We start from the raw sequence: 23,702 nt of genomic DNA on the forward strand, positions 1-23,702 counted from the left end.
ACCTCACAACAGCACTAACAGTTTTGCAACAATTTATTAGCAATGTTCAGAGAAAATACAAAATCCTATTTACAATGAAATCATAAGAATGGCTGGACAAAAGGATCACGGGGTTACAGAGCTGGGGTCTGGATGATGCAGACCTCAGATAAGGGTCATCGACATGGAGGAAGTGAAGCAGCCCTGCACCTCCCCTGCACAGCAGGTCAGGGAACCCAGGAGAAACCTGCCTATGGCTATGTCTCACCCCTAATCCTGCATTAGCCCCATGGGGACTTCCACCTTCAATCTGAGTGCTCTCAGTGGGCCTGGCATGGATGGGCTGTGAGCCACGGGTTCAGCACAGAAGAGGAACCAGGACACATGCAAGAAGGGAGCCCTGCAGAGGGTCTCATGAGGGCAGCAAGCCATCCCCGCTTGGGTGGCCTGGAGATGCAGCAGGTGCCATGCAAGCTTTTCCCATGTGGAAGCAGAAAGCCAGGAGGTAGCAGCAGCTCAGGCAGCAGCAGAGTTTACTCCACACCAAAAAGAAAAAGAGTAAGAGATCCAGAGTGGGCTGCAGATCTGTGTTCTCATGCAGAAGTCCAAGGTGTGCGGGGCCAGGTTGGAGAAGTCCCAGTGCAGAAATGGGTCTGCAGAGCTCTGGCCTGGATTATTCTCCTTTGGAGGAGTTTTAGGAATACTTCCGTCAGAACTCTTTGCATAATGCCATAATCCTTCCTCAAAAGCTGGAAAGCAGAAATACCTACAGACCTTTTGCTGAGAGCAAAAGAGGCTCCATAGCCAGTCTGCTAAGGTATTTTGGAACTGCCTACATGGGTTCAAGTGAGAAAAAACCCTCTCTAAACTCAAATTTTGTAAATTTTCAGTGCATCTCCCATACTGCCCTAATCCCAATTCTGCCTGCTCAGCAACCCAAAGCATTTATTTTGCCTCCATGCTGCACTGCAGAAAACAGGGCGTCATGAACTTAATGACATCCTAGTAGTCTTCTTTATCCCTAAATTTTTATTATTTTTTTTTAAGTGGGGAGGCAGAAGGCATCAGTTCTGCTCCTGTGTCACAGACAAGGTCAGCGTAGCCGCTGAGGGGTTGAAGCATGTTTTATTTATTCTTTGCACAGTAACTTTCCTTTTCCTCTGCCCAGCTCAGGGCATTGAGCACGTGCAGCGGGAGGATGCAACATGTGAGGGGTAACAGCCAGGGCAGCAGCAGAGGAGGAATGTGCAGTACAGAGCATTTTGGCATAGCCTTTCTCTAACAGGCGGGGATTGCTAGAGGCAGCTCAGTGACGCACTTGCGCCGGCATTCCAGGGAGATTGAAGATACGGGTTTCTATCAGCAGGAAGGATCGCTTTCTAAATAAGAGCAAAAGGCCTCTTATCTCCACCTGGAGCTTTACAGTTAGAAATTAGCCAGCTAATCCCCAAACAGGGGAATGTGAGCAAGGGGAAGATGGAAAGTTACCTGCGCGCTCTGAGGCATCCACTGCCTTCCTTGACATCCCTGTTTGGAGGAGCAAAGCCAGAAAATGGCTAGAGCAAGAGGAAGAGGCGACACTGGTGTTTGCTACAAAGACGTGCCCATTTTGAGCAACAAGCACGCACCCTGGCCTCAGTCTCTGGGTAATAACCACTTAAGACCATTAATCTCTAGCAACCAAGACGCTTGTGAAGGCATCAGATCCTTAGGATGGATCACAGGATCTCAGCCGCCCATTTCCCACATCAGGATGTGCCTAGCCCTGCATGGGCTCTGACACTCAGCCTCTTTCCTCTGTTCTCTGCCATTCCCTGCCAATAATCCTCACGTGGGATCCCAACCCTCCCAGGTGAAGAGCCACAATTCAGGACAAGGACATACACATCTCCTGGGCTGGGGAGGTGAGCCCACAGCCAGTGATCCTGCTGACCCACTCTGGGAAGGAAAGAAAGTGCAACCTCAGCCCCACAGCCAGCTGCAAAGGATGCAGAAGAATTATTTCTGCAGGACATTAGGAATGTCCTGAAAAAGGCTGAACATCCTGAACAACAGGTTCCCTTGCGCCTGAAGGACTGATTGCTGGGACACCCAGACTATGTGCTCCCATGCACTGCCTTTCTAAAAGCAGGCACTATTTGGAACATTTTTCTGCAAAGGCCGTGAGGCTCTGAATGAACGCAGGTGAGAAACAGGGGTCCCCTAGCCTCTTCCCTTCCTTCAGGTGGTTTTTCTGCCAGCATCCTAGCAAAATTCCCTGCCTCTCCTCCCTCAATATTATTTTCCCTTTGCAGAGCTGTTCACAGCAATTCAGCATCCCATGATGTGCAGGACACAGGCAACTCTGACAGCCTCTGGGGAAGAGAAGATCCTGGTCTCATGCCTCCCAGTCTCTGGTCTGGTTTGATCTCAGTAGGAGTGGAGGGAGCAGGACAGACATAACACTTAAGCCCTGCTTTGCTGTCTGGGTCACAAAGGCTTAACAGCATATATACAAGCTGCATAAAGGAACCCAGGGGCTTTGCTCGGCTGATAGAATGGAGCCTGCTAGTGTGCCAGAAAGGGTGGTTTGTTGTTGGTTTTGTTTTTAAACCCTCTTTTGCTTTTAATATTTTTTTTAAACATCTGCATCTTGCCAGCAAAGAGAAGATACTGCCTTGCTGCACTCACTCCTGGCTGGAGCCAAAGAACTGGAGGAAGAAGGAGAAGATGTAGATGATGTCCAGGTAGATATTGAGAGCTCCAAAGATGTATTCTTCTGGACTCAGTGAGTACCGACGATTCCCCATCAGCATCTGGGTATCAAAAGCCAGGAACTGTGAAGAAAGAGGAGAAAACCAAGTGACAGTCAGAAGCAGATTTGGCACAGGGAAGCAAAAAGTGCTTTGCTATAAGGAGTTCTCCCAGTTGCTTCACTATACCCTCAACAAGAGCACTGCCACTCTTTATGGGACATAACTGCTGTTTAAAAGCTCTGAACAATGCACTGATTTAGTTGCAACTTTCCCTTTCTTTCATTTCACTCTGATAGTCAAACCCTGAGCTTAACTATTATTCCAGGCCTGCTTCCTTCAAGGTGATTCCCAAGACTTTGCTTGATCCATGCCAACTGTGTCCCCAAGGTCAGCTCAGGAGCACTCCTGCCTGTTCCACCTCAGCCAGTCCCTAGGACTTGCTATTCCCACCGTTTCCCCGACTCACAAACACCTGCCAGGTAATGATATTTCCGGAGCCCAACACGACATTGCAGCAGCACCACCAGACCAATAAAGAGAGCAGGAAACCCCAGGTCCTGGGCAGCACTAAGGTCTGCAGAGCCACCAGCAGAGATAGCCAGACCCAGAGGGGAACTAACACCTCCCTGAGCTGCAATCACACCTGACTACAGGGCAGATTGTACCCATAAAGCCTGCCTGCAGGGACACAGCACTTGGAGGAGGAAACATGGGCTGTGAAACAAGGTGGTGGTCCAGCTGCAAGAAAACCTGGACCTTGCTGCATGACTTCAAACACATCATCATCTCCAACTCACCTCTACTCTGTGGTCAACCCAGCCTGAGATGGACGCCTTGTCACGGAGCTCTTCAGGGCTGTGGCAGGGCATCTCTGCCACAGCTGGGGGTCAGCTGGCACCCCTGCCCTCCCCAGCCACAACCAACAACTGATCTCCCAAGACATGGTCAGGCTGAGCTGGAGCCTGGCACAGTTCACTCCACCAGCTGTGTTTCTGACAGAAGGTTATAGGGTAATAAGATGTTTAGCCTCCTTGTGTTTTACAGAAGAGTCTTTAATCATGAATCACAGAAGAAATACCCAAGCTCACTTGAAATGACTTTATTAGCTAATAAATAAAATTGCTCAACTGTTCTTATTCACTGCATGTCCAATGCGCACCGCCTTGAACCCCAAGGCAGCCCTTCTCCTGACCCCCACTTCAAGGCAATGCCAAGCATCTTCCCAAACAATGCCCACACCAGAATGGCAAGCACAGCACTGCCCGGACATGCTCCGGGAAAAGGCTCACAGGAGGGAGAGCCAGGGAGCAGATGGAAGAATGAATGAAACCTTTTCAACTTCAGTTCGAGGAGCTGCCCTGTTTCAGGGCTTTTCCTGCCTGCAGTGAACCTTCCTAATGCCCCTTAATCCCAGACCGTGGTCTCTGACTGTTGTCTAATACCTCCATTTGTTATGGAAGTTCATACCCACTGCCACCCAGCCAGTCCTGCCTTGACTTTGCTCACTTTTGCTGCCTCATTTCATCCTTGAGCTCCCTTTGAGCACTGCAGTCTGGCTCCTATTGCTGTGTCAGAGCTTAGTCTCTGCTCCCACTGCGGAACTGCCTTTTGCCCTGCCCCTACAATACTTTCTGCTGCTCACACCTAGTATTGCGCTTACAGCATGGGTTTGCCAATCGCACCATGCTCAGCACCAGCACCATCACGTACACCAGCACCTTCCCAGGACAAGGCTGAGGTCACTGCAGTAATTGCTATTCATGAGCCACTGGAGGATGTGGAGCTCTGCAATCCTGAAACTCACTCTTCTCCCTTCCCTAGGCACCCTTCAAGGCAAGAAGCATTTATTCCACATTTACTTGCTTACTTTTCCTTCCAGTACAATCCCAGGCCCTGTGACCAGCACCACACTTACCATAGTAAAGATAATGGCACCAAGCAGAGCATAGATGGCATGGAGCCAGGGGACCTAGAGAAACAAATCCATCGGTCAGTGCCTGCAAGTGTACTAGTTAGTTAGGACTTGACACAGAAGAGAGCTTAGCTCTCACGTGGAGGATACAAGTTAGGAAAAGTGCTCTAATAGCCCAGAATTTGCATCACTTCCAGTTCCAATCCAGTTTCTATTGTTGTCATTTTTGTGGGAAAGATAGGTTGCTGTGCCTCAGTTTCCTCTCTCACTTTGGTCTTTATGTCTATTTGGCTCATATGCTTCCAGACCAGGTGCTCGTGTTTCTGAATAGCCTACTTCAACACAGCTGCAGTCTCTGTGGAAACCTCTCAGCACAGCCCTGATGGAAATGCATTTTGCAGCAGCCCTAGAAGGTGTTTATTTATCCAGCCAAGCTGATCCCACTGGAAGAAACACCAATTGCTTCCAAGAGCCAGACGAAGTTTTGCATGTTAATTAAAGCTGAAGTGTGTTCATCTGTTGGAGTCACAGCAGGAAATTCACTGAAATTAAGACCAAATCCCAGCCCTTGCTTGCTGTGGCACAGTAACCTACAGCGCTAACGGAGATGTTGCTTACATTCCAAGAGAAGTTGCCCACATGGATGGCTGATTCAGCCCCGAGATCGCAGCCTGCCTCCCGAGATAGACAAGCTCATTACAAGCTGCCTCAAGCTATGCTTATCTTGACAGGCTGCAAGATAAAGAGCAGTTGTCTCAACAGTTTAATGGCAGCAGCTTGGCACCACCACCTGGTTTACGCGCACGTCTGCAGAAGAGGGGAGATGGATGCCAAGCCAAGACAACCCAAAACCAAGCTTCTGGTTTTGGAAGCACCAGCTCATGTATTTGTGCATCATCAGGTCAACTCCAGGGCTGGTACCAGCAGGAGCATCTCCTGCAGGTCTGGCCCACTGATTATGACTCAAGTCCCCAGAGGAGCCAGGTGAGGTGTGAAGGGTTTGGAGGGCACTTAAAGGTTGCCGTGATCAAAGCCAGGTGCTGCTGTCACCAGTACAAGCAGGCATTCGGGGTGATTAATGGTGGCCCCACAGCCCCACACACCTTCCCTCTTTCATCAGGATCTCTTCCAGAGTCTGTCAGGCTCTTGCCTGAATGACGACTCACCTAATGAGACTCTTGGATGGAGACCAGATGCTCCATGCTGCCACACCAAACCCTCTATCAGGCGTGGTCACAAGTAGCTCCAGGGTTTTGCTTGGACACAGACAACACCAGGTTCAAGCCAAGAGCAGGGATGCAGAGGGCTGGCATGGGAGGCCAAAGGAAGGGGCTGGACACATGCAAGAGGGACTGGCAGCAGCTGGAGGAGCAACAAGGTGGTTGTCATGCTCTGGACTTCTTCCTGGGGTCTCAATCACCCCCCAGAAAGGCTTATTTCTGTCAAAAAAATTTGAGCCTCAAGATTTAAACATCGCAGAACTGTGCCTCACGGTAGCATGGCTACAGCCAAGCCTGACCAGACAGGCTCACTGCTGCACTTGTCCAGAGGCCAAGGCCTGCCCCAAACAAAGCAGGGCTCTTAGCCCAAATTCAGGGCAGGACAACACTTCAGCCAGCTCACCACCCTGGTTTTAGTGGAGGGGAAACTGAGGCACAAGCAGGTGGTGCAAGCTGCTTTGGGGTCACTCCACAGCTGCAGGAACAGAAGCAAACTTCCTCAAGCCCCAGGCCAGTGCTGTCCTACAGCCTGATATCTGATTGTACAACGGGCAGGCAACAGCCACCTGGCTTTTCATTTCTGCTGGTGTTTCTGCACATTTCAGGACGCCCCTCTGAAGACGAGCCCTGGAGCTTGCCTGCTTTGTGCTGATGGGGACTGGGTGAGGAAGGAGGGACGCGGGTTGTTACTCACGTATTGGTAGGGCAGTATCACAGCCAGAATGATGCCACCGAAGAAGAGCACCATGAGCATCACAAAGAGGACACCCTGGTAGGAGGTGAAGTCAAACTGCAGAGGCAAAGAGCACTGCGTTACAAGGGCAGGGGGCCCTGCAGAGGCAGTGAGGGGGAGCCCCCCCACACCTGCAGGGAGGGACTCCCCAGCATTGCACCCATCTTGTTGTTAGATGGCAATTCCTCCATCTGCATCTCAGGTCCTGTAGCCCAGCTCCCATCCCTGTGGCAGAGCCAAACACTCACCACACCCCCTTTATTGCCATGGGCACAAATTCTGTACCCATCTCATCCCTGATATCCAAAAGCCCTTCATGCACATTTATGTTAGTGCCTTCATGTATCCGAGCCTACTCCTAAAAAACAAACCAAAAAACCCACCCACTCACAACTTACCCCATACATTAGCATCTTCTCACCCCATCTATGCCCCAATATATCCCTTGCTATGGCATCTGCATAACCTTCAATTTGCACCCCAGCATCCCTCAGATCACTCCTGCATCCAGAGCCCCACAGATCTGCCCCTTCGCCCTGCCTGACCCCATTTACTGCCTCTCCCAGAGGGACTGAGCGGCACAGACTGACCTTGGTCTGGAAGCTGAAGATGGTGACAGACAGACACACCAGGGCTGTGATCCCCAGACACAGAAGGACCGACTTGGTATTGTAATAACTGCAAAATTAACAGCAGAGCCACTTTTCTAGGGTTTCCAAGGGATGGATGGGAGGAGAGATCAAGACAGGCAGAAGCTCATTGGGGGTGTACAGGAAAAGCGTGAGTCCTTGGGGCAGAAGCAGCAATGACCTTATCAACGATCGTTCTAAGTGTCAAAAGGGAAGGAGAGAGAGAAAACACCCAAAAAACACTAGATGGGTTTTCCTCCTGCTTTAAATAGAATAGGGTAGGCAGGAGGGCACCTCTATTCCTCCTGGGAACTCATGAGTAGCTAAGATGAGAGCTTGCTATAAAAATCTCTCTGTCCATGGACAGATGGAGAAGGGGAGGATTCAAACTGGGAGGTAATAAAAATAGTGTGACAAATGTCATTGCAGCACAATGAGAAATCAGAAGGCTGTAGCCACTGTTACTCTGTGGCTATGCTTGTAACAGGGGGGGTTGAGTTTTGGAAATCTGCAGGGCAGGATTTGAACAGGCAGAAAGACGATAAGCTTACATATACAAATATTTGTATGTCTGCCCGCTGACTTTGGTTACAGCACTAGGCTCAGCCCCAAGAGCCAGCCCCCCACTCTTCCCTTTGATTTGACTGGAGAGCGATATCACTGGTATTTTCCCTGAGCTGCTGAAGCCACCACTTTCTTTGTGCCCTGCACACATCCATCAACACCCACTGGCTCGTCTGCCTCATCACCAGGGACCCACGTGAACCAGGGCTGATCTTGTGAGCAGATTGTAACAGTAAAAACAAGCAAAAGGGAGCAAGCTGGAGACTACAAAATAGAATGAAACTGCTGGAAAATAAGCTCCTTGTGTCACTCCGGCCCCATCTGGTAGGGCGCTGCTTGTCAGGAGGGGTGAGATCAGTCTATGGCAGTCCCCTACGGCCATCTGTGCAGGCACTGCCTTGTCCCTGGCTCTCTAGTGCTCTCCTACAAGGCTCAGCACAGCCAAGAACTACCCTGTTCTACTCCAGTGGTGACAGAGAAGGGGTGGCACCATGCCTCTCAGAGAGGTTCTTTAAAAAGTGTTTTTAAGAGGGAAGGTGGTTACTTTAAGTGGCTACCAGAACAGCTCCAAAGAAATCAAGTGGTCCTTTTATTTCAGAAACCAGGCAGTTTTCCCACAGAAAAGCCCAGGACATAGGACCAGAAAACCTCCAGGGACCATGTGCTCAGCCTACCTGGAAAGCATCCCAGTGAGATAAGCCATGGAGAGGGTCTGGGGGGGAAAGAGAGCCACGTTATTCTTGCGTTCATGTCCCAGGAAGAGAGACTCAGCAGATAAAACATCTCAATTGCAGGAACAATGATAACTACAAGGGTAGTGAAACCTCAAACTGATGCCCAGGAGAAGCAATTGTCACATAGTTTCTAAGACTCCAGTGATGAATGTCCACAGGACAGGTTAAAATGAGGGCAGCTTCTCAGCACTGGGAGCAGTCCCACCTTCCCCATCCTTCCACCCTCCTGCACAGGCCTCCAGCACCCTACCCCAGCTCCCACAGCCTCTGCAGGCCTTTTGTTTTATCACAGAATATCCTGAGTTGGAAGGGACCCGTAAGGATCATCGAGTCCAACTCCTGGCACCACACAGGTCTACCCCAAATTTCAGACCATGTGACTAAGAGCACAGTCCAAACGCTTCTTTAACTCCGACAGGCTTGGTGCAGTGACTGCTTCACTGGGGAGCCTGTTCCAGTGTGCGACCACCCTCTCAGTGAAGAAGGGTTTAAACAGAGGCTCCCTTCTTTCCTGCTTATCACATTTTAGTTCAATTACAGCTCCTCAGCCCAAGTGCAGGGCAAGTGGAGGATTAAATTCCTGCTTTCTACAGGAATTCAGAGCCCAGATTCTTTTCTCTCCTGCCTAAAGCCATTGTGAAACCCGCACTGGTTGGAGGGGCAGGGCCGACATTGTCCAGATGTGCTACTTACAAAGATGCTCAGCAGGATCAGATTCCATGGGAAATACCTCCTGCAAGTGAATAAACAGGGGCTGGTCAGCCCTGCGATGCAGAGGGCAGCGGTAGTCAGCGGCGCTCCACAACAGGTTGCATAAGATGTGCCACGTAATTAATGGCCTGTGCAGCAAATGGCAGGGGTGGTGCAAGGGGACAGTCATCCCGCTGGGAATGAGAGAGCATTCGGGGTGCTCTGAGGCCAAGAGGGCAAATGCCCCCATGAGATTGCAGCAAAGCAGCCAGGAAAAGCAAAGACGACCATTCCCTGAGGTATTTAACAACGAACATTTGGAGCAATGCAGCAGTGCAGTTTGGGCTGCAACACATCTACCTTTCCATCCTCAATTTGACTTCAGTTTTTAGTGCAGCGTTGCAGCAACTCCCAACTGCATCAGGCCTGGAAGTACAGCTGCCACCTCCGGCCCTGCATCATTGCCCCAGCACAACCCCATCCCCTCTCTGCAATGATGTTGGTCATGTTTGCAGCAAGACGAGAGCATTCATCCTTCACTTCATCGGGCTGTTTTAAATCCAAAAAGAAAATATTTTACCTGGGTCCAGAGCAGCAAGCAAGAATCAAGTAGGTCACAAAGAAAACAGCACTACAAAGAGAAAAAAAAAAAAGCATATTAGGGATGAAGACATAAGCATTGTTTATTGAAGCAGGAGGGAAGTCTCCAGGTGACAAGCCTTAGTGCTCTGTTGCACTGCCTAAATGCAAGCACTGTGCCAGAGGTCAAGGCTGGGTAGGAATCGAGGCAGCAACAGCCTCTTGCTGAATTCATTTTCTGCCCAAAGCTGCCTGCTGTGCCTATGGCAGTCCCTAAGGTGGGACAGTACAACCACCCTTGGAGAACCTGAAGGACAGTTTTGGAGCAGAGCAAGGGTAGCATTCAGGGCCAGGGTAGATGGAACAGCCAAAGGCATTTGTTGTTGACGACTCCTCGCTGCGTGAGTCCCTTGACTGGAGGTGGCTCGGCTCTGCCCCTCTTTGTCATCATCACTGGCATCCCAGCTGGCTTGGTGGGCTCGAGGAATCCTGCTGGGATTTCAGCAGCCCTTCCACCAGCCCCATGAATCTTTGTTTAAGTGGCTTGCCTAAGGTCAGGGGGAAGGTCAGGTTGGAGAATGGATTTGTTCCGTGCCACCACACCAGCCCTGGAGGAAGAGCTCACCAGAAGGATCCTCTGAGGACACTGAAGCTCACAGACCCAAGCCTAATGTGCTGCACATGCCATCCCCAGGTCACCTACGAGTTATTTATCTCACATGACTTGACCCTTCAGCAAAGCAAAAATCCCAGAGTTGAGGGATGGTCTCCCCCTGCCCCGGCCGTCACGCAGCCCGGGTGTTTTTCCACACTGCTGATGGGGTTCGGCGCAGTGGGAACCTGCTCACCTACTTTCACCCTTGTGCCTGGGGGGGGGAGAGCAGCTTCCAAGCATGCCGATGGCAGCACGATAGCCAGTCACCTTAGGTCTAATAAATGAACATGACGGCAAAACCCACGGGCCATGATAAATGCACCAAAGATAAACCTGAGCATTGCTCTCCCACAGGGAAACAGGAAAGCTGGAGTGGGCACAGCTCAACAGATGGAAAGCTAGCAAGTAGGGAGCAAAGAGAGCTGCTGCAGTTATCCATCTCCTTTGCACTCACTACGAACATCTGCTCTTGCTTTATTCTCCCTGAGCCATCACCGAGCAGCCCTAAGGCACCCACTTTTAATTCAGAGGTGTAGACGGAGATGTCAGGTCTCTGCACAAAGGAGACCCAGACCCAGACCAGGGAAAGCAACTGGAGACACTGGGGACGGAGGGAAGGGTTGACTTGCTGAAAGGGACAGACAGAATTTGAGTCCCTCAAGTACAGAACCTGTCCCCAGCTGGACCAAGACAATATTGCTCCTGCTGAAGGATAGGAAGAAGTAAATGCTAACTGGCCAGAAAGCAGCAAGAGATGAGCCCAAAGGTAAAAGCATAGACCTTGGTCTTGTCTCCCTGCAAGGCAGCACTGCTTCTCCAATCTACCAATTGGCCAAGGATGAGCAAATTATTTTCTTTTAAGGTCAAAGAAGCATGCCGGTGCCAGTTGCCTTCTATTATTGCTATTTTAAGTCTTTTTTTCTAAGTTATATAAGCTGGTGTCTCATCTCCGGGCCTGGACACATTTCGTGATTTGGGTGTGAACTAATTAAAGCCAGGTTCGCAGAACCTCATTCACAAGCAATTGCATCGTGCTCTCTGCCTGCTTAATTAGCAGCACTAACCCAAGCAGCATCCAGAAAACAGCACAACTGCAAATATATTAGCACACGGAGGTGCAGCCTAGCTACCTCCTCTCTGACCGTTCAGACCAGGCTGGCCTAATGAATGGAATCCCAAATTCTGGGCCCCAAAGGCTGCTCCCCGATGATGAGCCTGGCATGACAGCCCCGATGGAGACAGGGCCAGAGTCACCCTGGTATCTCTAAATGCACCCACCCCAACACTGCCCACATCCTTCTTCATCTGTTGCTTATCAAGACATGGGATACAAACCCAGGCAACCTCCTTGCTTTCCATGGGAGCATGCAAAATTAAGCCCACAGGTACCCACTGTGTATTTTCAGCTCTCACATCTGGGTTTCTGCAGAGCTTACCTGGAAGATCCTCCATTTTACCCAGTTTGCTCTGCAAGCAATACTCATACATTTATTTTGACCTTGGTTCGTAGAGCAACAAGCCCTCTTTTGGGAATTATTTGGAGGTATCCAGCGCATGTCATGTCTCAGACTCTTTTAAGTGAAGTTTTCTTTTTCTGTTCTCACCTCAAAAATATCCATGAATTTCCCTGGCTTCCCCTGCACACATATTGGAGCAACTTCTCAAATGCAAGATACAAAAGTGTTTGGAAAGTGTTTCTGCATCACTACAGCCACATCCAGAGCTGTTCAGAGCATGCATGGCCAGAGGAGAAGACAGAGATACTCACTAGGAAGCCCAGTACCAAGCAGAATGTGTCTGAATGTACCCCTTGACCGGTTCGCTGCAAGACAGAAAAGGGACACTGAGCAGAGCATTAAAATGCCAATCACTTTACAGGTTGCTGCTAAATTAAACCTGGGAATGTGCACGGGGTGACACAGAGTGGGAATATGTGCAAAAACACAGAGGACTCTACCCAGCAGACCAGCCAGCTGGAAAGAAATTCCAGCTGTCAAGTTGGCAGGACAGCCCTGCTGTTATCGGTGACACCGTTGGACTTGCTCGCGGCGTGGCTGCTGCTTTCTCCGAGAAGCGATTAAAGAGGTCAGCACCTCGGGCTGACAGTGATTCATTATTTATTCCGGAGGCAACGTGAGCTGCACATGCCCAAAATGCTCAGGCACCTGAGCTAGCTGTGCGAACGTGGGGTATCTGCTTCTGCGAGGGCAGGTAACCCAGTCCCTGTAGCTGGGGCTCTGATGGCATCGATAACTCCCGAAAGAAAAAAAGATACAGGGCACGGCTGAAGCAGCAGTTAAATGCAAGGGCAAGCAGCTCGGGTCTCTCTGCTGGGGATGGCACCCAGAAGGGATGATGCACTGTTCAGGGGACATTCAGAGGAGATAGCAGAAGGACCTCCCAGGGACCCCTCAGTCTTGTTTTTATGTTGAAGTACCTGAAATAATTCACGTACCTACAGAACAGAAAATACCCCTGTGTAATGGGTCGTACAGGAGCAGATCATGCATAGGACAAAGCAAGCATTACAGCTACGGGAGACTTACCAGAAGGTGAAGAAAGCCACAATAACAAGAGTCACCAAGAGCTGGACCATCAGGATGGCATAAACCTGGAACGAGAAGCAGCCCGTGGGCGAGCCGCAGGCTCCCCACTGCCCACCCAACTCAGAGCAGCTCCGTGGTCCAGGGGAGCCCAAGCCAGGGCAGCCAGGTTCCTCTGGGAGGCCGGGGCTGCTCTCCTGCCTTTGCAGGAGGAGGTTGAGCCTGGAGAGACACGGCTCTTGCCCCTTACCTTCCTGATGAACACCCTGCGCACATTCCTGTCATCCCAGCTGAAGGTCGTGAGCATCTCCGTGTCCCCGGGGTACCCACCGCTGCCATAGCTGGGGCTTGTGCCTGAAGCAGAAGCCAGAGGTCAGCTCCCATCGCCTCGCTCCCTCCCAAGCCGCAATAATTTGACCCCGGTGATCAATTACAGTTCAGGAGGCCCAAATTTTAGTTTTTTCTTATTGCACCATGAAAATGAGGTATGCTGGGATGTGCTCCACTCCCTTCTCATTCCTGTATCATACTAGGAGCATCTTCAAGAACAAAAAGGGGAAAAATACTTCTGCAAGCCCCAACACAACAAGGATGCCAGGGTTTTTTCCTGTCTACAATAACAGCAATTCTTTAACGACAATTAGAGGTCTTGTACCATCTCCTCATTCACCTTTCACAGAACATTAAAACATCCCCAAGAGGAGCTGTGACTCAGCACCGCAGTCATTCCCATCAGGAGCTCCGGAGCAGGAGGATTCCCTCGCTGCTCCGTAATTGCCTGAGCTTAGGTTGTGTCTGCATCATTTTTAATGTCAAGAGCGTGTCCTCTTCTCTGGGAGAAGCTCATTTCAGACAGCTTTTTCAGAAGGGCCATCCCTGAATCCAGTTTCTGTGCACACAGTCAGACCAGTTTGTGAGCAAGCCTAAGCAAGGGGAAAGAACTCCAATGCAGCTGCCGGGGGTACCTTCCCCCGAAACCGCTGCACCACACAGCCCATCTCTGCTTTGCTGAGGGCTCTGTGATACAAGCTCTTGTTGCTGGAGTTTCTTGCAGCCTTCTCCCACTCCTGAACCTCATGCTTAAGAAAAAAAATGAAATACTGAAACCACATCTGATGATAAGATCTGAATGATCTTAGCACATCGTTCCCCTGCGTTACTTCTCTTGCAAATCCCCCCACCTGTGTTACTAAGTCTTCTAGCTGGGTTTCCTATAGAAACAAGGCTTATGTGATTACACCAGCTATACGTTCATGTCCCTGCCTGTTTGACAGATGTCTCTCCTCCTCAAAGCTTTATAGCTCAGTGATACTCGGATCCTTTGGGCAGATGGAAGCAAAGCCCACGCAAACCAAAGACAGGCTTGCAGACACCAGCATAGCCAAATTCAAGGCCCTGGTCCTAAATTTCTTCTATTTTACAGGTCAAAGGCTGCTTGCTCTTATTGTAGAAGCTGGATCTAAGGATGCCACTGGCAGGAAATGAATCCTTCATGCTCCTTTTGTGCCTAATAAATCTCTCGTGCCGTCTTCTGTGCCCCAGCAGGGATGCACTCCTGCCATGCATCCTCATTTCTGCAAGATCTGTCATCGTCTGCGTGGCCAAGAGCACCTGAGGCCCATGTCCCCAGGGCACTTCAGTGCCTCCTGCTTCAAAGCAATCAAGGCACCTAAACACCAAATTAAAGATCTAAATGCCTGAGAGGAACGGAGGGTTTTCCTCCTCCCTGGAAAGTGTCCCTAGCACCAGTCATCTCCCACCCATGACCCTGTTTCAGGCAGCAAGACAGCGTGTCCCCAGCTAGCGACTCAAGGATGCAACCCAAAACATGCGTCACTTCTCTCCAGCTACTTCCAGTCTCATATAAGCCATTAGGCAGAGCCCCGTGGCATGTCCCCCCACCTCCAGACCCCTGCTGTGGGAGCTGCAACCCACAGTGCAGCTGAGAGTTGATGCATCACCTAAACAAGGTCTCTGTGATACCCAGAATCCAGCGTCCTAAACCATTTGGGCTTTACTCATTGTAATTCATCATGACAGTGGAAAGACACAGATGGTTATTACAGCAAGCTGCGAGGTTATTTACCCCCTCTTTCTGATCCCCAAAGGCAAGCAAGAATGGAAAAAAGTCTGTGAAACCATCAGACCATGCAGGTACACACATCTCAGGCGGGTTCAGCTTGCTCTTGCCCCTTCCCTAAACCTCTTCATCCTTGCAGCTGCGACCGTCCCTGCTGGCCGGAATGGGCAGCTGCCAAAGCAAAGCAGAGGAAGAGGATGGAGCAGAGCAAAAGGACTTGGGAGTCCTTAAATCCAGTGCTCTCTGCAGCTAAAACCGTGCTGACAGAGCAGTTGCCCTCAGCAGCCCTGCGTGCTCGTTCCCTCCAGCCAGCCGCCACATCCTGCGCCCCCTGGCTCCCCTGCATCGGGCACAGCCGGACCTTTGTCCACTTGTCACAGCCCCAAGCGGAGGCTGCAAGTGGCAGCCGGGAAGAAAAGCTTCTTGTTTGCCCAGGGGTCACACTCGTGGCCATGCAAACCAACGCTGGAACAATTCAGCCTTCAAGTCCAGCGGAGTTTTAACCTCCACTGGCTCTAAACACCCGCCCGCAGCAGCCAGACATCACTGATGCCACAATGTCAATTCTGCCGGTTCAGCAGCTTCTGTGAAAGAAGCAGGAGCTGGAAGGGGGGGGGGACTGCAGCCTGCAGCGCTGGGAGCACCACACCAGGACGCTCCCCAGCCCTGGGAGCTGGCACTGCCCAGTGCGGCAAGCTGGGAGCCAGGATTTCACCATCCCCATACTGGAAAGGGACAAAGCACAGGGGTTTAGTCCCATATCTGGAAGGCAGCATGGTTTAGTGCTTTGGCAATCTGGCCTTTTTTATTATTGTTATTTAATTACATATATATAGCTAACAGACATAACTCTACAGTGAGCTCTACCATGGCTCACAGTGGGTGCCACATCCCTGGCTCCTCTCTCCTTTACAAGCCCCAGGGCAATCTTTGCATCCCTCTCCCCCCTTTGCAAGGGGCTCACCCTGGGTACAGCCACAGGAGGACTTACTGGGGTCGACGTAAGCCCAGCTGGGGTGGAGCGGGACTGATGGGGGAGGAGGGTAAGCGCTGGCCTTCATCCCCTCTCCTGCTGTCGCCTCCTCGTAGGTTGGAGGGGCTGGTGGAGCTGTGGCATTGTCCTTCTTCTCCCCTTGCCCCTCAGGGTTGGGGGGTTTGTTGTTCACAGACAGCTGCACAGAAATTTGGGGGGGGGGGGGGGGGAAAGAGAGACATTAGACTATAAAATGGCACAAAAACAGCCCTGCAATGGGAACCCAGAAAGGCATAGGCAGAGGTCTGGGGCTCCTCCATTTGGTCCCAGGACCCAGAGGGAGGAGACCCAGCAGCTCCTGGTGCTGGACCCATCTACGCATCCCCAGGAACAAGCATCCCCTGATTGACTGAGGAAGAGATGAGAAAACATTCAGCATGACAAAGAGGATGAAAAACTGTAGCTAACCAAGCAAGTCTGAGGGTAGAGGCAGCCTTGCCCAGAGCCCTCCGTGTGCCTCAGGCTCAAGTGTAACACTGGAAAGCATCCAACTCATTTTTTGTATTTCAGCCTACTTGTTTCTGAATTTCCCCTCAAAATAAAGACTTTCAGTTTCTAGACAAAACGCACACACACCACCTCAGCTTCTTCATTTTCACGTACAACCACATTTTGGGGAGTTTCTCCAAGACCCCAGAAAGTGCCAACCAACTTGTTCCTCTCTGCCCATCTAGAGGCTCAGCCACTCTGCCGTCCACAATTTGAAGATGCAGCTAAGGGATTTGGGACCCCACATTGTCAAACTACGAAGTCCCAGCAAAGAGAAATGGCCACAGCTCCCATGGCAGGGTTGAAATCCATATCAGGACATCTGACAACTTTCTTCTCCGTGGAACATTATCTCTTTAACATTCTAGCAGTATCTTTGTTGTCCCAGGATAAGCTATGAGCCTGGTACCCTGTCCCTTCTGCCAAGGCAGGTACCAGCTGAGCATCAGGGACAGCATCCCCCTGGGTCACAGGACCCAAAAAGTGCGAAATGAAGTAGACAGACTAACAAGCCCTGGGGCAGACAGCACAGTCCCTGCACAAAGGTCTTAATTTAAAAGGTGCAACAAGCCCTTCAGAGTATCCCAGGACACACATGAGCTGACCCAGCTGCTTCGGGATAACCGTGCCACCTCCTCTGCCCTCAGGGACGTGGTGGCCAAGAGCACGCAAGACCCTGGAGATGAGCAAAGAGATGCAGGAGGGCCAGGGCTGCCTGCATCCGGGCAGCCTCCAGCCTCGTTGTCATGGCAATGGTGCACTGTGCTGGCAGAGGATGCATTGCCCCCCCTCTCCCAGGAAGCAGAGCATTGGGGCACCCCAAAACCCACAGCTCCCCGGATCACGAGGTGCTAAAGGCAGGTACCAAGTGCTGGAGCATGGATGGAAAAGCACAAGAACCCCACAGAGGTCCCCAGCATCCAGGATGGGTGGAAGAAAGAGCCACAGCTCCCATGGCAGGGTTGAGCTCCACATCCAGCAGCAGGAAAGCAGCCCCCAACCCCATAATCACCTCCATCCCCTTCCTCTGCCAAAACACTCACCACCACAGGGACCAGTGCACCCCAAACCAGGCTTTTCACTGGTACCCGGCCCCCCTCTCCCCCCCCCCATAGCAGTTGTTTTATCCCTTAAACCCCCTCACTCCAACCCATTCACCCCCCCCAGCCATGCAGCAATTATGCATGCATGACGACCCATCAGCCCAGCACTGGCCTCCCACCTACCTTGCCCTGGGTCATGGTGCCTCGCTAAGATTGCAGGCAGCCCCTGTGTGAGGCTGGCAGAAGGAGAAGGCCGTAGCTGAGCACGAGCCTCCACGCCGGGTCCCTTCTGCCTCCTCTCCCAGGTGTCTCGGGGCTGGCTGCAGCCGCTGCAGCCTCCGCAGCGTGCGCCGATGCCTTCACCTTCTAGCAATATCCACGGAGCAACGGGAGCTGGAGGGAGGACCGTACCATTCCCAGCCTGCAGCACAGGGGGAAGCCGGGAAAGAAACAGCTAAAAATGACAAAACCAGAGGCAAGCAGCCACCAGCAGCGAAGGGGAGGATGCACGCTGGGGAAGATGCACACCGCAGCACTGGGGAGGCAGCTGCAGGGTGGGAAGCAGCTGCCCCAGAGATGCTGAACTCGGGGCTGGGATTGCAAAGGGGAGGGAGATGCAGAGGATGCTTTGCTGCAGCATCTCTCCACCACCGCATCTCAGAGCTGACCGTGGTTTGGGGAGCGGCAGCATCAACCATCGGGCCCTGCTGCAGCTGGACACAGTGCAATGAGGGCTATTGCAGGGGGCTGGATGCTTCACCAGGGCAGAGAGGCTTGAGCCGAGCTCTGTAACACAAGAGCAGGAGGGAGGAATCGTGCACAGCCCTGGCTTCCTTCCCAACCCTTTCCAGGCTTTGAACAGAGCAGGATAGAGAGGACGAGGCTTGTTTGCCCCACGTGCATTGTCCTTCCCAGGCAGCCCCAGCTGGGGGTCACAGGGAAGGTTTGGAGGTGTCCTGGGGGGGCGGGGAGCAGACCTCCAGCACCACACAGCCCCCATCACAGAAGCAATATTGTTGCTGTACTGAATCCTCAAAGGAGGGAGCTGAATGGGGAGTCTCCACACCAAAAGTAAGGGGCACCAAGTGAATGGGGGTTTGCCCCCCATGACAGTACCTGGAAGGGGTGGGGAGGGGGGGTTACAGCCTGGAGGGCACGGGCAGATGGAGACACCCCCACTTTGCTCCCCCCAGCCTCAGGAGAGAACAAAATCCCCCCTTTACTTAGTGAAGTGCTTCACACGGACAGAAGGTTTGCCCGGGGCAGATGGCACATGCAGAGCACACCCTGTCTGAACACATGGGCAGACGCAGACAGGCTTGCCATGGGTGAGAGATGCTGGCAGAACGGGCTTGCACCACGTTCCCACAAAATGAAAGCACACTTTGGGGCAGTACTGAGATCCCACCAGACCAGGAGCTGTGCCAGGAGCTGTATCCTCCCCCGGTCCTTCCCCAGCCCCTCCAAGTCATTTGCACGTCCCTCCCAAGTGAACTATGCTATTTTACTGCTTTTCATTCCATGAGCAGGCATCAGATCTGGCATTTGTCGGCCAAATCTATAAAGCAGGCACAAAAATTGGGTTACCCTTGTACCCTGCCACACACACAGGCATATTTCAGGCTCCCTAAAAAGCACTCCTAGAGAAGATGAAGAATAGGCTGCCTACAAGGAGGTTCAAAAATAATATATATTTGTATATATCATAATTTACAGCCTGTGCAAAGAAAGAGGCAATGGAAGGGTTAAAAGAAAAGCATGAGCTGGAAATGAAAGAATGCAGCCAAGCAATGTACAGCTGGCATCCATACAGACCTAGCCCAAGCTATTCAATCAGAAAGAGAGCCGATTACCACAAGGGCTGCAAAAACTTGTCAGGATTATTCAGAATCAATTAGGTGCCTGTTAACCACAAGCTCCTCAAGGGCTTTCATTCTCCTCGAGGTTGAGCAGAGGCATAAAACTGGGCAGGTCAGAAGCGAGGGAGAGAAACTCAAGCCAGCAGGTCAGGTTCTTGCTGATGCAGCCGAGCACAAGGAAGCAGCGCGATGCTCAGCTCGCGGTGCCATTGCCGTTGGTCGCCGTCCCGCTCGGGATGAGCCAAGGGGTCAAGGGCTTGGGAGCAGAAACTCCATGTGACGCATGGTATCACAGTGAGAAAGGGGACACCCATTTTCCTACAAACCCCAGAGGGATTCACTCCAGCCACAGTCCCCAGTCTAGCCAGATTGCTTGGTGGGATAACGCAGGACCCCACAGGCTCCAGCCCAGGCTGAGGATGCTTCAAAGAGCAAAAATACTGTGTCTGGAAGAGGAAAAACCCTCAGCAAAGAAAAACAGATGGCACTGCCTACCACAACAGCCTCCTCTAAATTAAAAGCAGCAGGGAAATAAAACCAACTCCCCTCCCCACCCCACCCCCAGCACCCTGTTGTCTATCAGGGCCATTCCCACTCCAGAGCTCCTGAGCTTCCAGGGGGTATCTTGGTCCTTCCTCACTGCCCAGCCCCAGATAAAATCCAGCACCAACAGGGACTACTTTCACGGGGCTCTCGGAAACCAGCATGCCTTTTCCCAGCCAGGAAAATAAGCTGGGAGAGCTGTGGGCTGCAAGGTTTGAACCATCTCATCTCTGCCATGGAGAAAGCAGAGGCAACTGCCCAGCTGAGAACAACAAAATCAAAGTCCTTCAGCATCCTCCTCCATCAAAAAAGCTGATCCAAGCTTGGTTCCTTGCTTTCCTGCTGATGCTGGAAGCTCTTAAACATGCCGGAGTCCTACCATGGTCATTTTCTCTAGGTCACCTTCCTTTCCCAATCTCATAGACACATTAGGAGGGAAAGTACAGGCGAGAGCCACAGGTGCTCGAGCACAGCATCGCTGCACCCATCCGGTGTCCTCAGCATCGCCCTGCAGCTCCCCAACCATCCGTTGGTCTGGCTCAGCATTGGGCCACGCAAGGCGGCTGTTTGCCTGCACACATGCACCCTTAATACTCAATAATAACAATAAAAGTACATCTGTCAAGGCCACACCCTGTCAAATCCACAAGGGATTTCACAGGGATTAAAACAACTTTGCTGAACACACAATCACATCAAAAACAAGGTAAAGAAAACCTGATGAGATAATTAAGGGGTCTGCTGCAACAACATACACAACTGCACGCCCAGGAGCCCTCTGCAAATAAGTTTACCACATGCCCCAAGGGGGAATATGCCCCACTGGCAATGAATGTTCTGCCATAAACTTCAAAAAGACCCAGAAAAACAGGAATTTACTCCACGCTTTCAAGGCTACTGAATTATACTCAGATTATTAATGCTAAATCCTGCCACCAGGTCTGGTCCTTGGATGGGAGACTAACAGGCATGCATGAAAAGTACAGCTAAAAAAAAATTAAAAAAAATAAAAAAAAACAGCTCTCCATCATCCACTTTCTGCCATCAGTTTTCCATTGCCTGGAAGGAAATCCCTGCCAGCAGAGCTGTCGTACCTGATCACAGGCATCCAACCTGCTGTGTGAAATGTGTTAAATTAAGCCCTGGTGAGGAGTCCAGCAAGTAGGGCACTGAGCACAGGTGGAAATAAGGTCACTACAGAGCTCTCTGGTCAGTGCCCACTTCTGTGGAAAGATCCTTAACCCCGGAGCATTCTCATTTTATCTGTAGCCACTCTATTAATGAACTGCATTTGTCTTCGTCGGGCTTTTCTTCCATTTTTGCTAAAGCCAAGCAGGTCAGTGAATCCACTCGGTTGTTCAGGAGGACTGTGGGGTCATTATTACTTTGATGGGCTATTACCCATCCCTCAAAAATGGATTTATGTTTTGCAATTGCCAATATTTCTTTCCCTTTGTTTGCCTGCCGTACAGGAATCCTGTTTTCTTCCCACTGATTCTGCTTCCAGAATAATCCCAAGATAATAGACTGTCAGTTGCCACTTTCCATTTGGTTTATTCACAGGCCAGAGGGGTGGATTATGTGGCGAATGAGTGGGGACAATTATCCCTTGGCTTTTAAACTCAGCAGTACTGGGGTGATCCCCTCTCATGCTCCCAAAGGTATTGGGTGAGGTTTTACATTCACCACCCTTAAAGGTGGGAGTCTTGGAGCAGTTTGAAGTACTCATTATTAACTGCAGAGGGAGACCAAATTTCCATTCTCTTCCTTTCAAGCTGACCACTCCTTCTCTTTCAGGACATGAGGTTAAGACAACAAAAACTGCATTGGGGTTGCTTGGGGGGGCTGGACTCCACACCTTGAAAGGGTATTTCAATTAGAGCAGGCTCAAAACGCAGTGGTGGGCAGTAGCTGCATGTCAGCTGGGGGCCATCTGATCAAGAGTCTCAGTTGTCTGCAATTGTTTGCACATGCCGTGGGGCTAAGACAGTGCCAGGGTCTGGGTGCTTGGAGAAACCTTGCCCTGTTTTTTTTTTTTAAAACGCCTCCAGAGCTGGTGTGTGATTTCATTGAATTATGGGGAACAGTGGTGAGGTTAAAAAATAAACGGAAACAAAATCTGTGATACCCAGAAACCACGTCAGAGAGTAACAACAACACGCGCACATACACCGACCAACCAAATACATAAACATAAAGATGAGGCACTCCCTGGGATTAAATCATTCAGCTGTTCAGGAGTGCATTTCACTCATCACTCCCAGAAGAACATGTTCTTACCACCATCATGTGCATTAAATGCTTTTAAACGAAAGCAATTGCACAAGTATGCCCATGCTGGGAGTGGGGGAAGAGAACAGGTTTGGGTGATGTGTGGAGTGACACCTTCATGCCACTGTGCAGTTTCTTCTTTAAAATATTATGAAGGTACTTTGTATAACACAATCCAGGGGTGTGCACAGGATTTAATTATTTATTTAAATTCTTAAGAGCCCACACAACAAACAATCCATGCCATTGTGGTGATGCAGTAGCCTGACACCCGGGACCCAAGCAATTAGCAAGGAGAAGAGATGGAGAAAAAGGGAAGTTTTGATGGCTTTTCTGCATCTCAGATGTGCACTGTTGATTTCTTCTGTATTTGCACCGTCTTATACCAGGCTGTCCTCGCCCATGACCGGGGCTCCTGCTCTCTGCAGTGACCTAAATTAGAATATTTGCAGTCTTGGTGTGTGTTCTTTGCATGAGCTTTTCACAATTGCTGGTGTATGACAATGATTCCCCCAGCGAGACCCGACTCCTCCTGGATTTGCACTGTAGCAAATTTACAAGCTCCATCGGACCAGCAAAAGGAAACGCCAAGCTCCCCAGGCAGCTCAGTCCCACCCGTGAGAGAGCAATGCTTTCCACATGCTGGACTTTTCCGAAAGGGTTGTTAGGCATTGCAATGGGCTGCCCAGGGAAGTGGTTGAGTCACCATCCGTGGAGTCTTTAAAAGACGTTTAGACGTTGAGCTTAGTGATATGGTTTAGTGAAGGACTTGTTAGTGTTAGATCAGAGGTCGGACTAGGTGATCGTGGAGGTCTGTTCCAACCTAGACGATTCTGTGATTCTGTGACTTCTCCAGCTACGTCCTGGAGGAGCTGCCAATGCTCCTCTCCAGTTCATATGCTTCAAGGATCTGACACCCCAGATCCAATTCACTACTCCCTTTACCTGGCTGTACAACGAGGACCACAGCACTGACCTTGGTTCTCAGATGACAGATGCTGTTTTCACAAGCCAAGCACTCTTTTCTTTCCCCATCAATCCCATCTGGTTGTTAGAGGGATTTTACAGTAACCAGTTTACATCCGTGTGCTGTTCACTCACCTGGCGACACACCAGCCAAGCAGTCCCGCAGGAAAGATGCTGAGATAACAGCCTCTTCTCGGAGGTTGTGTTGCCAGACACACTCCTGCTTCCCTGCCAGCAAAGATCAGGAGATAGCAGCCAAAATGTCCTGCAGCACAGGTAAGCAGTCAGTGCATAAATTCATACCCACAGCACTGACAGTGAGATAACACACACGTTGCAACAGCCTGGCCTCTGCATCCTTTGCAGCGATGGGCTCCAGAGCACAGGACAAGAGGGGACAGGGGACATCACTTCTAGAGCCACTGGTAGGACAACTCCTGGCAGC

The 23,702-nt window shown here is 50.9% G+C and overlaps 1 protein-coding gene across 1 annotated transcript; it reads right to left on the reverse strand.

Annotated features, from left to right (window-relative positions):
* Positions 1-15: 15 nt before the first annotated feature.
* FAIM2 (Fas apoptotic inhibitory molecule 2) lies at positions 16-18,155 on the reverse strand. Its single transcript, XM_080570677.1, has 12 exons — positions 17,802-18,155; positions 16,045-16,225; positions 13,224-13,327; positions 12,977-13,041; positions 12,199-12,252; positions 9,777-9,827; positions 9,200-9,239; positions 8,447-8,484; positions 7,170-7,257; positions 6,541-6,636; positions 4,630-4,683; positions 16-2,795 (listed from the first exon to the last, which is right to left on the reverse strand). The coding sequence occupies exons 1-12, from the start codon at positions 17,814-17,816 to the stop codon at positions 2,646-2,648; spliced, it is 936 nt and encodes a 311-aa protein (XP_080426803.1). The 5' UTR covers positions 17,817-18,155; the 3' UTR covers positions 16-2,645.
* Positions 18,156-23,702: the final 5,547 nt, after the last annotated feature.

Source organism: Anser brachyrhynchus (assembly GCF_964034855.1).
Source record: "Anser brachyrhynchus genome assembly, chromosome: 29".
Classification (NCBI taxonomy): Eukaryota; Metazoa; Chordata; class Aves; order Anseriformes; family Anatidae; genus Anser; species Anser brachyrhynchus.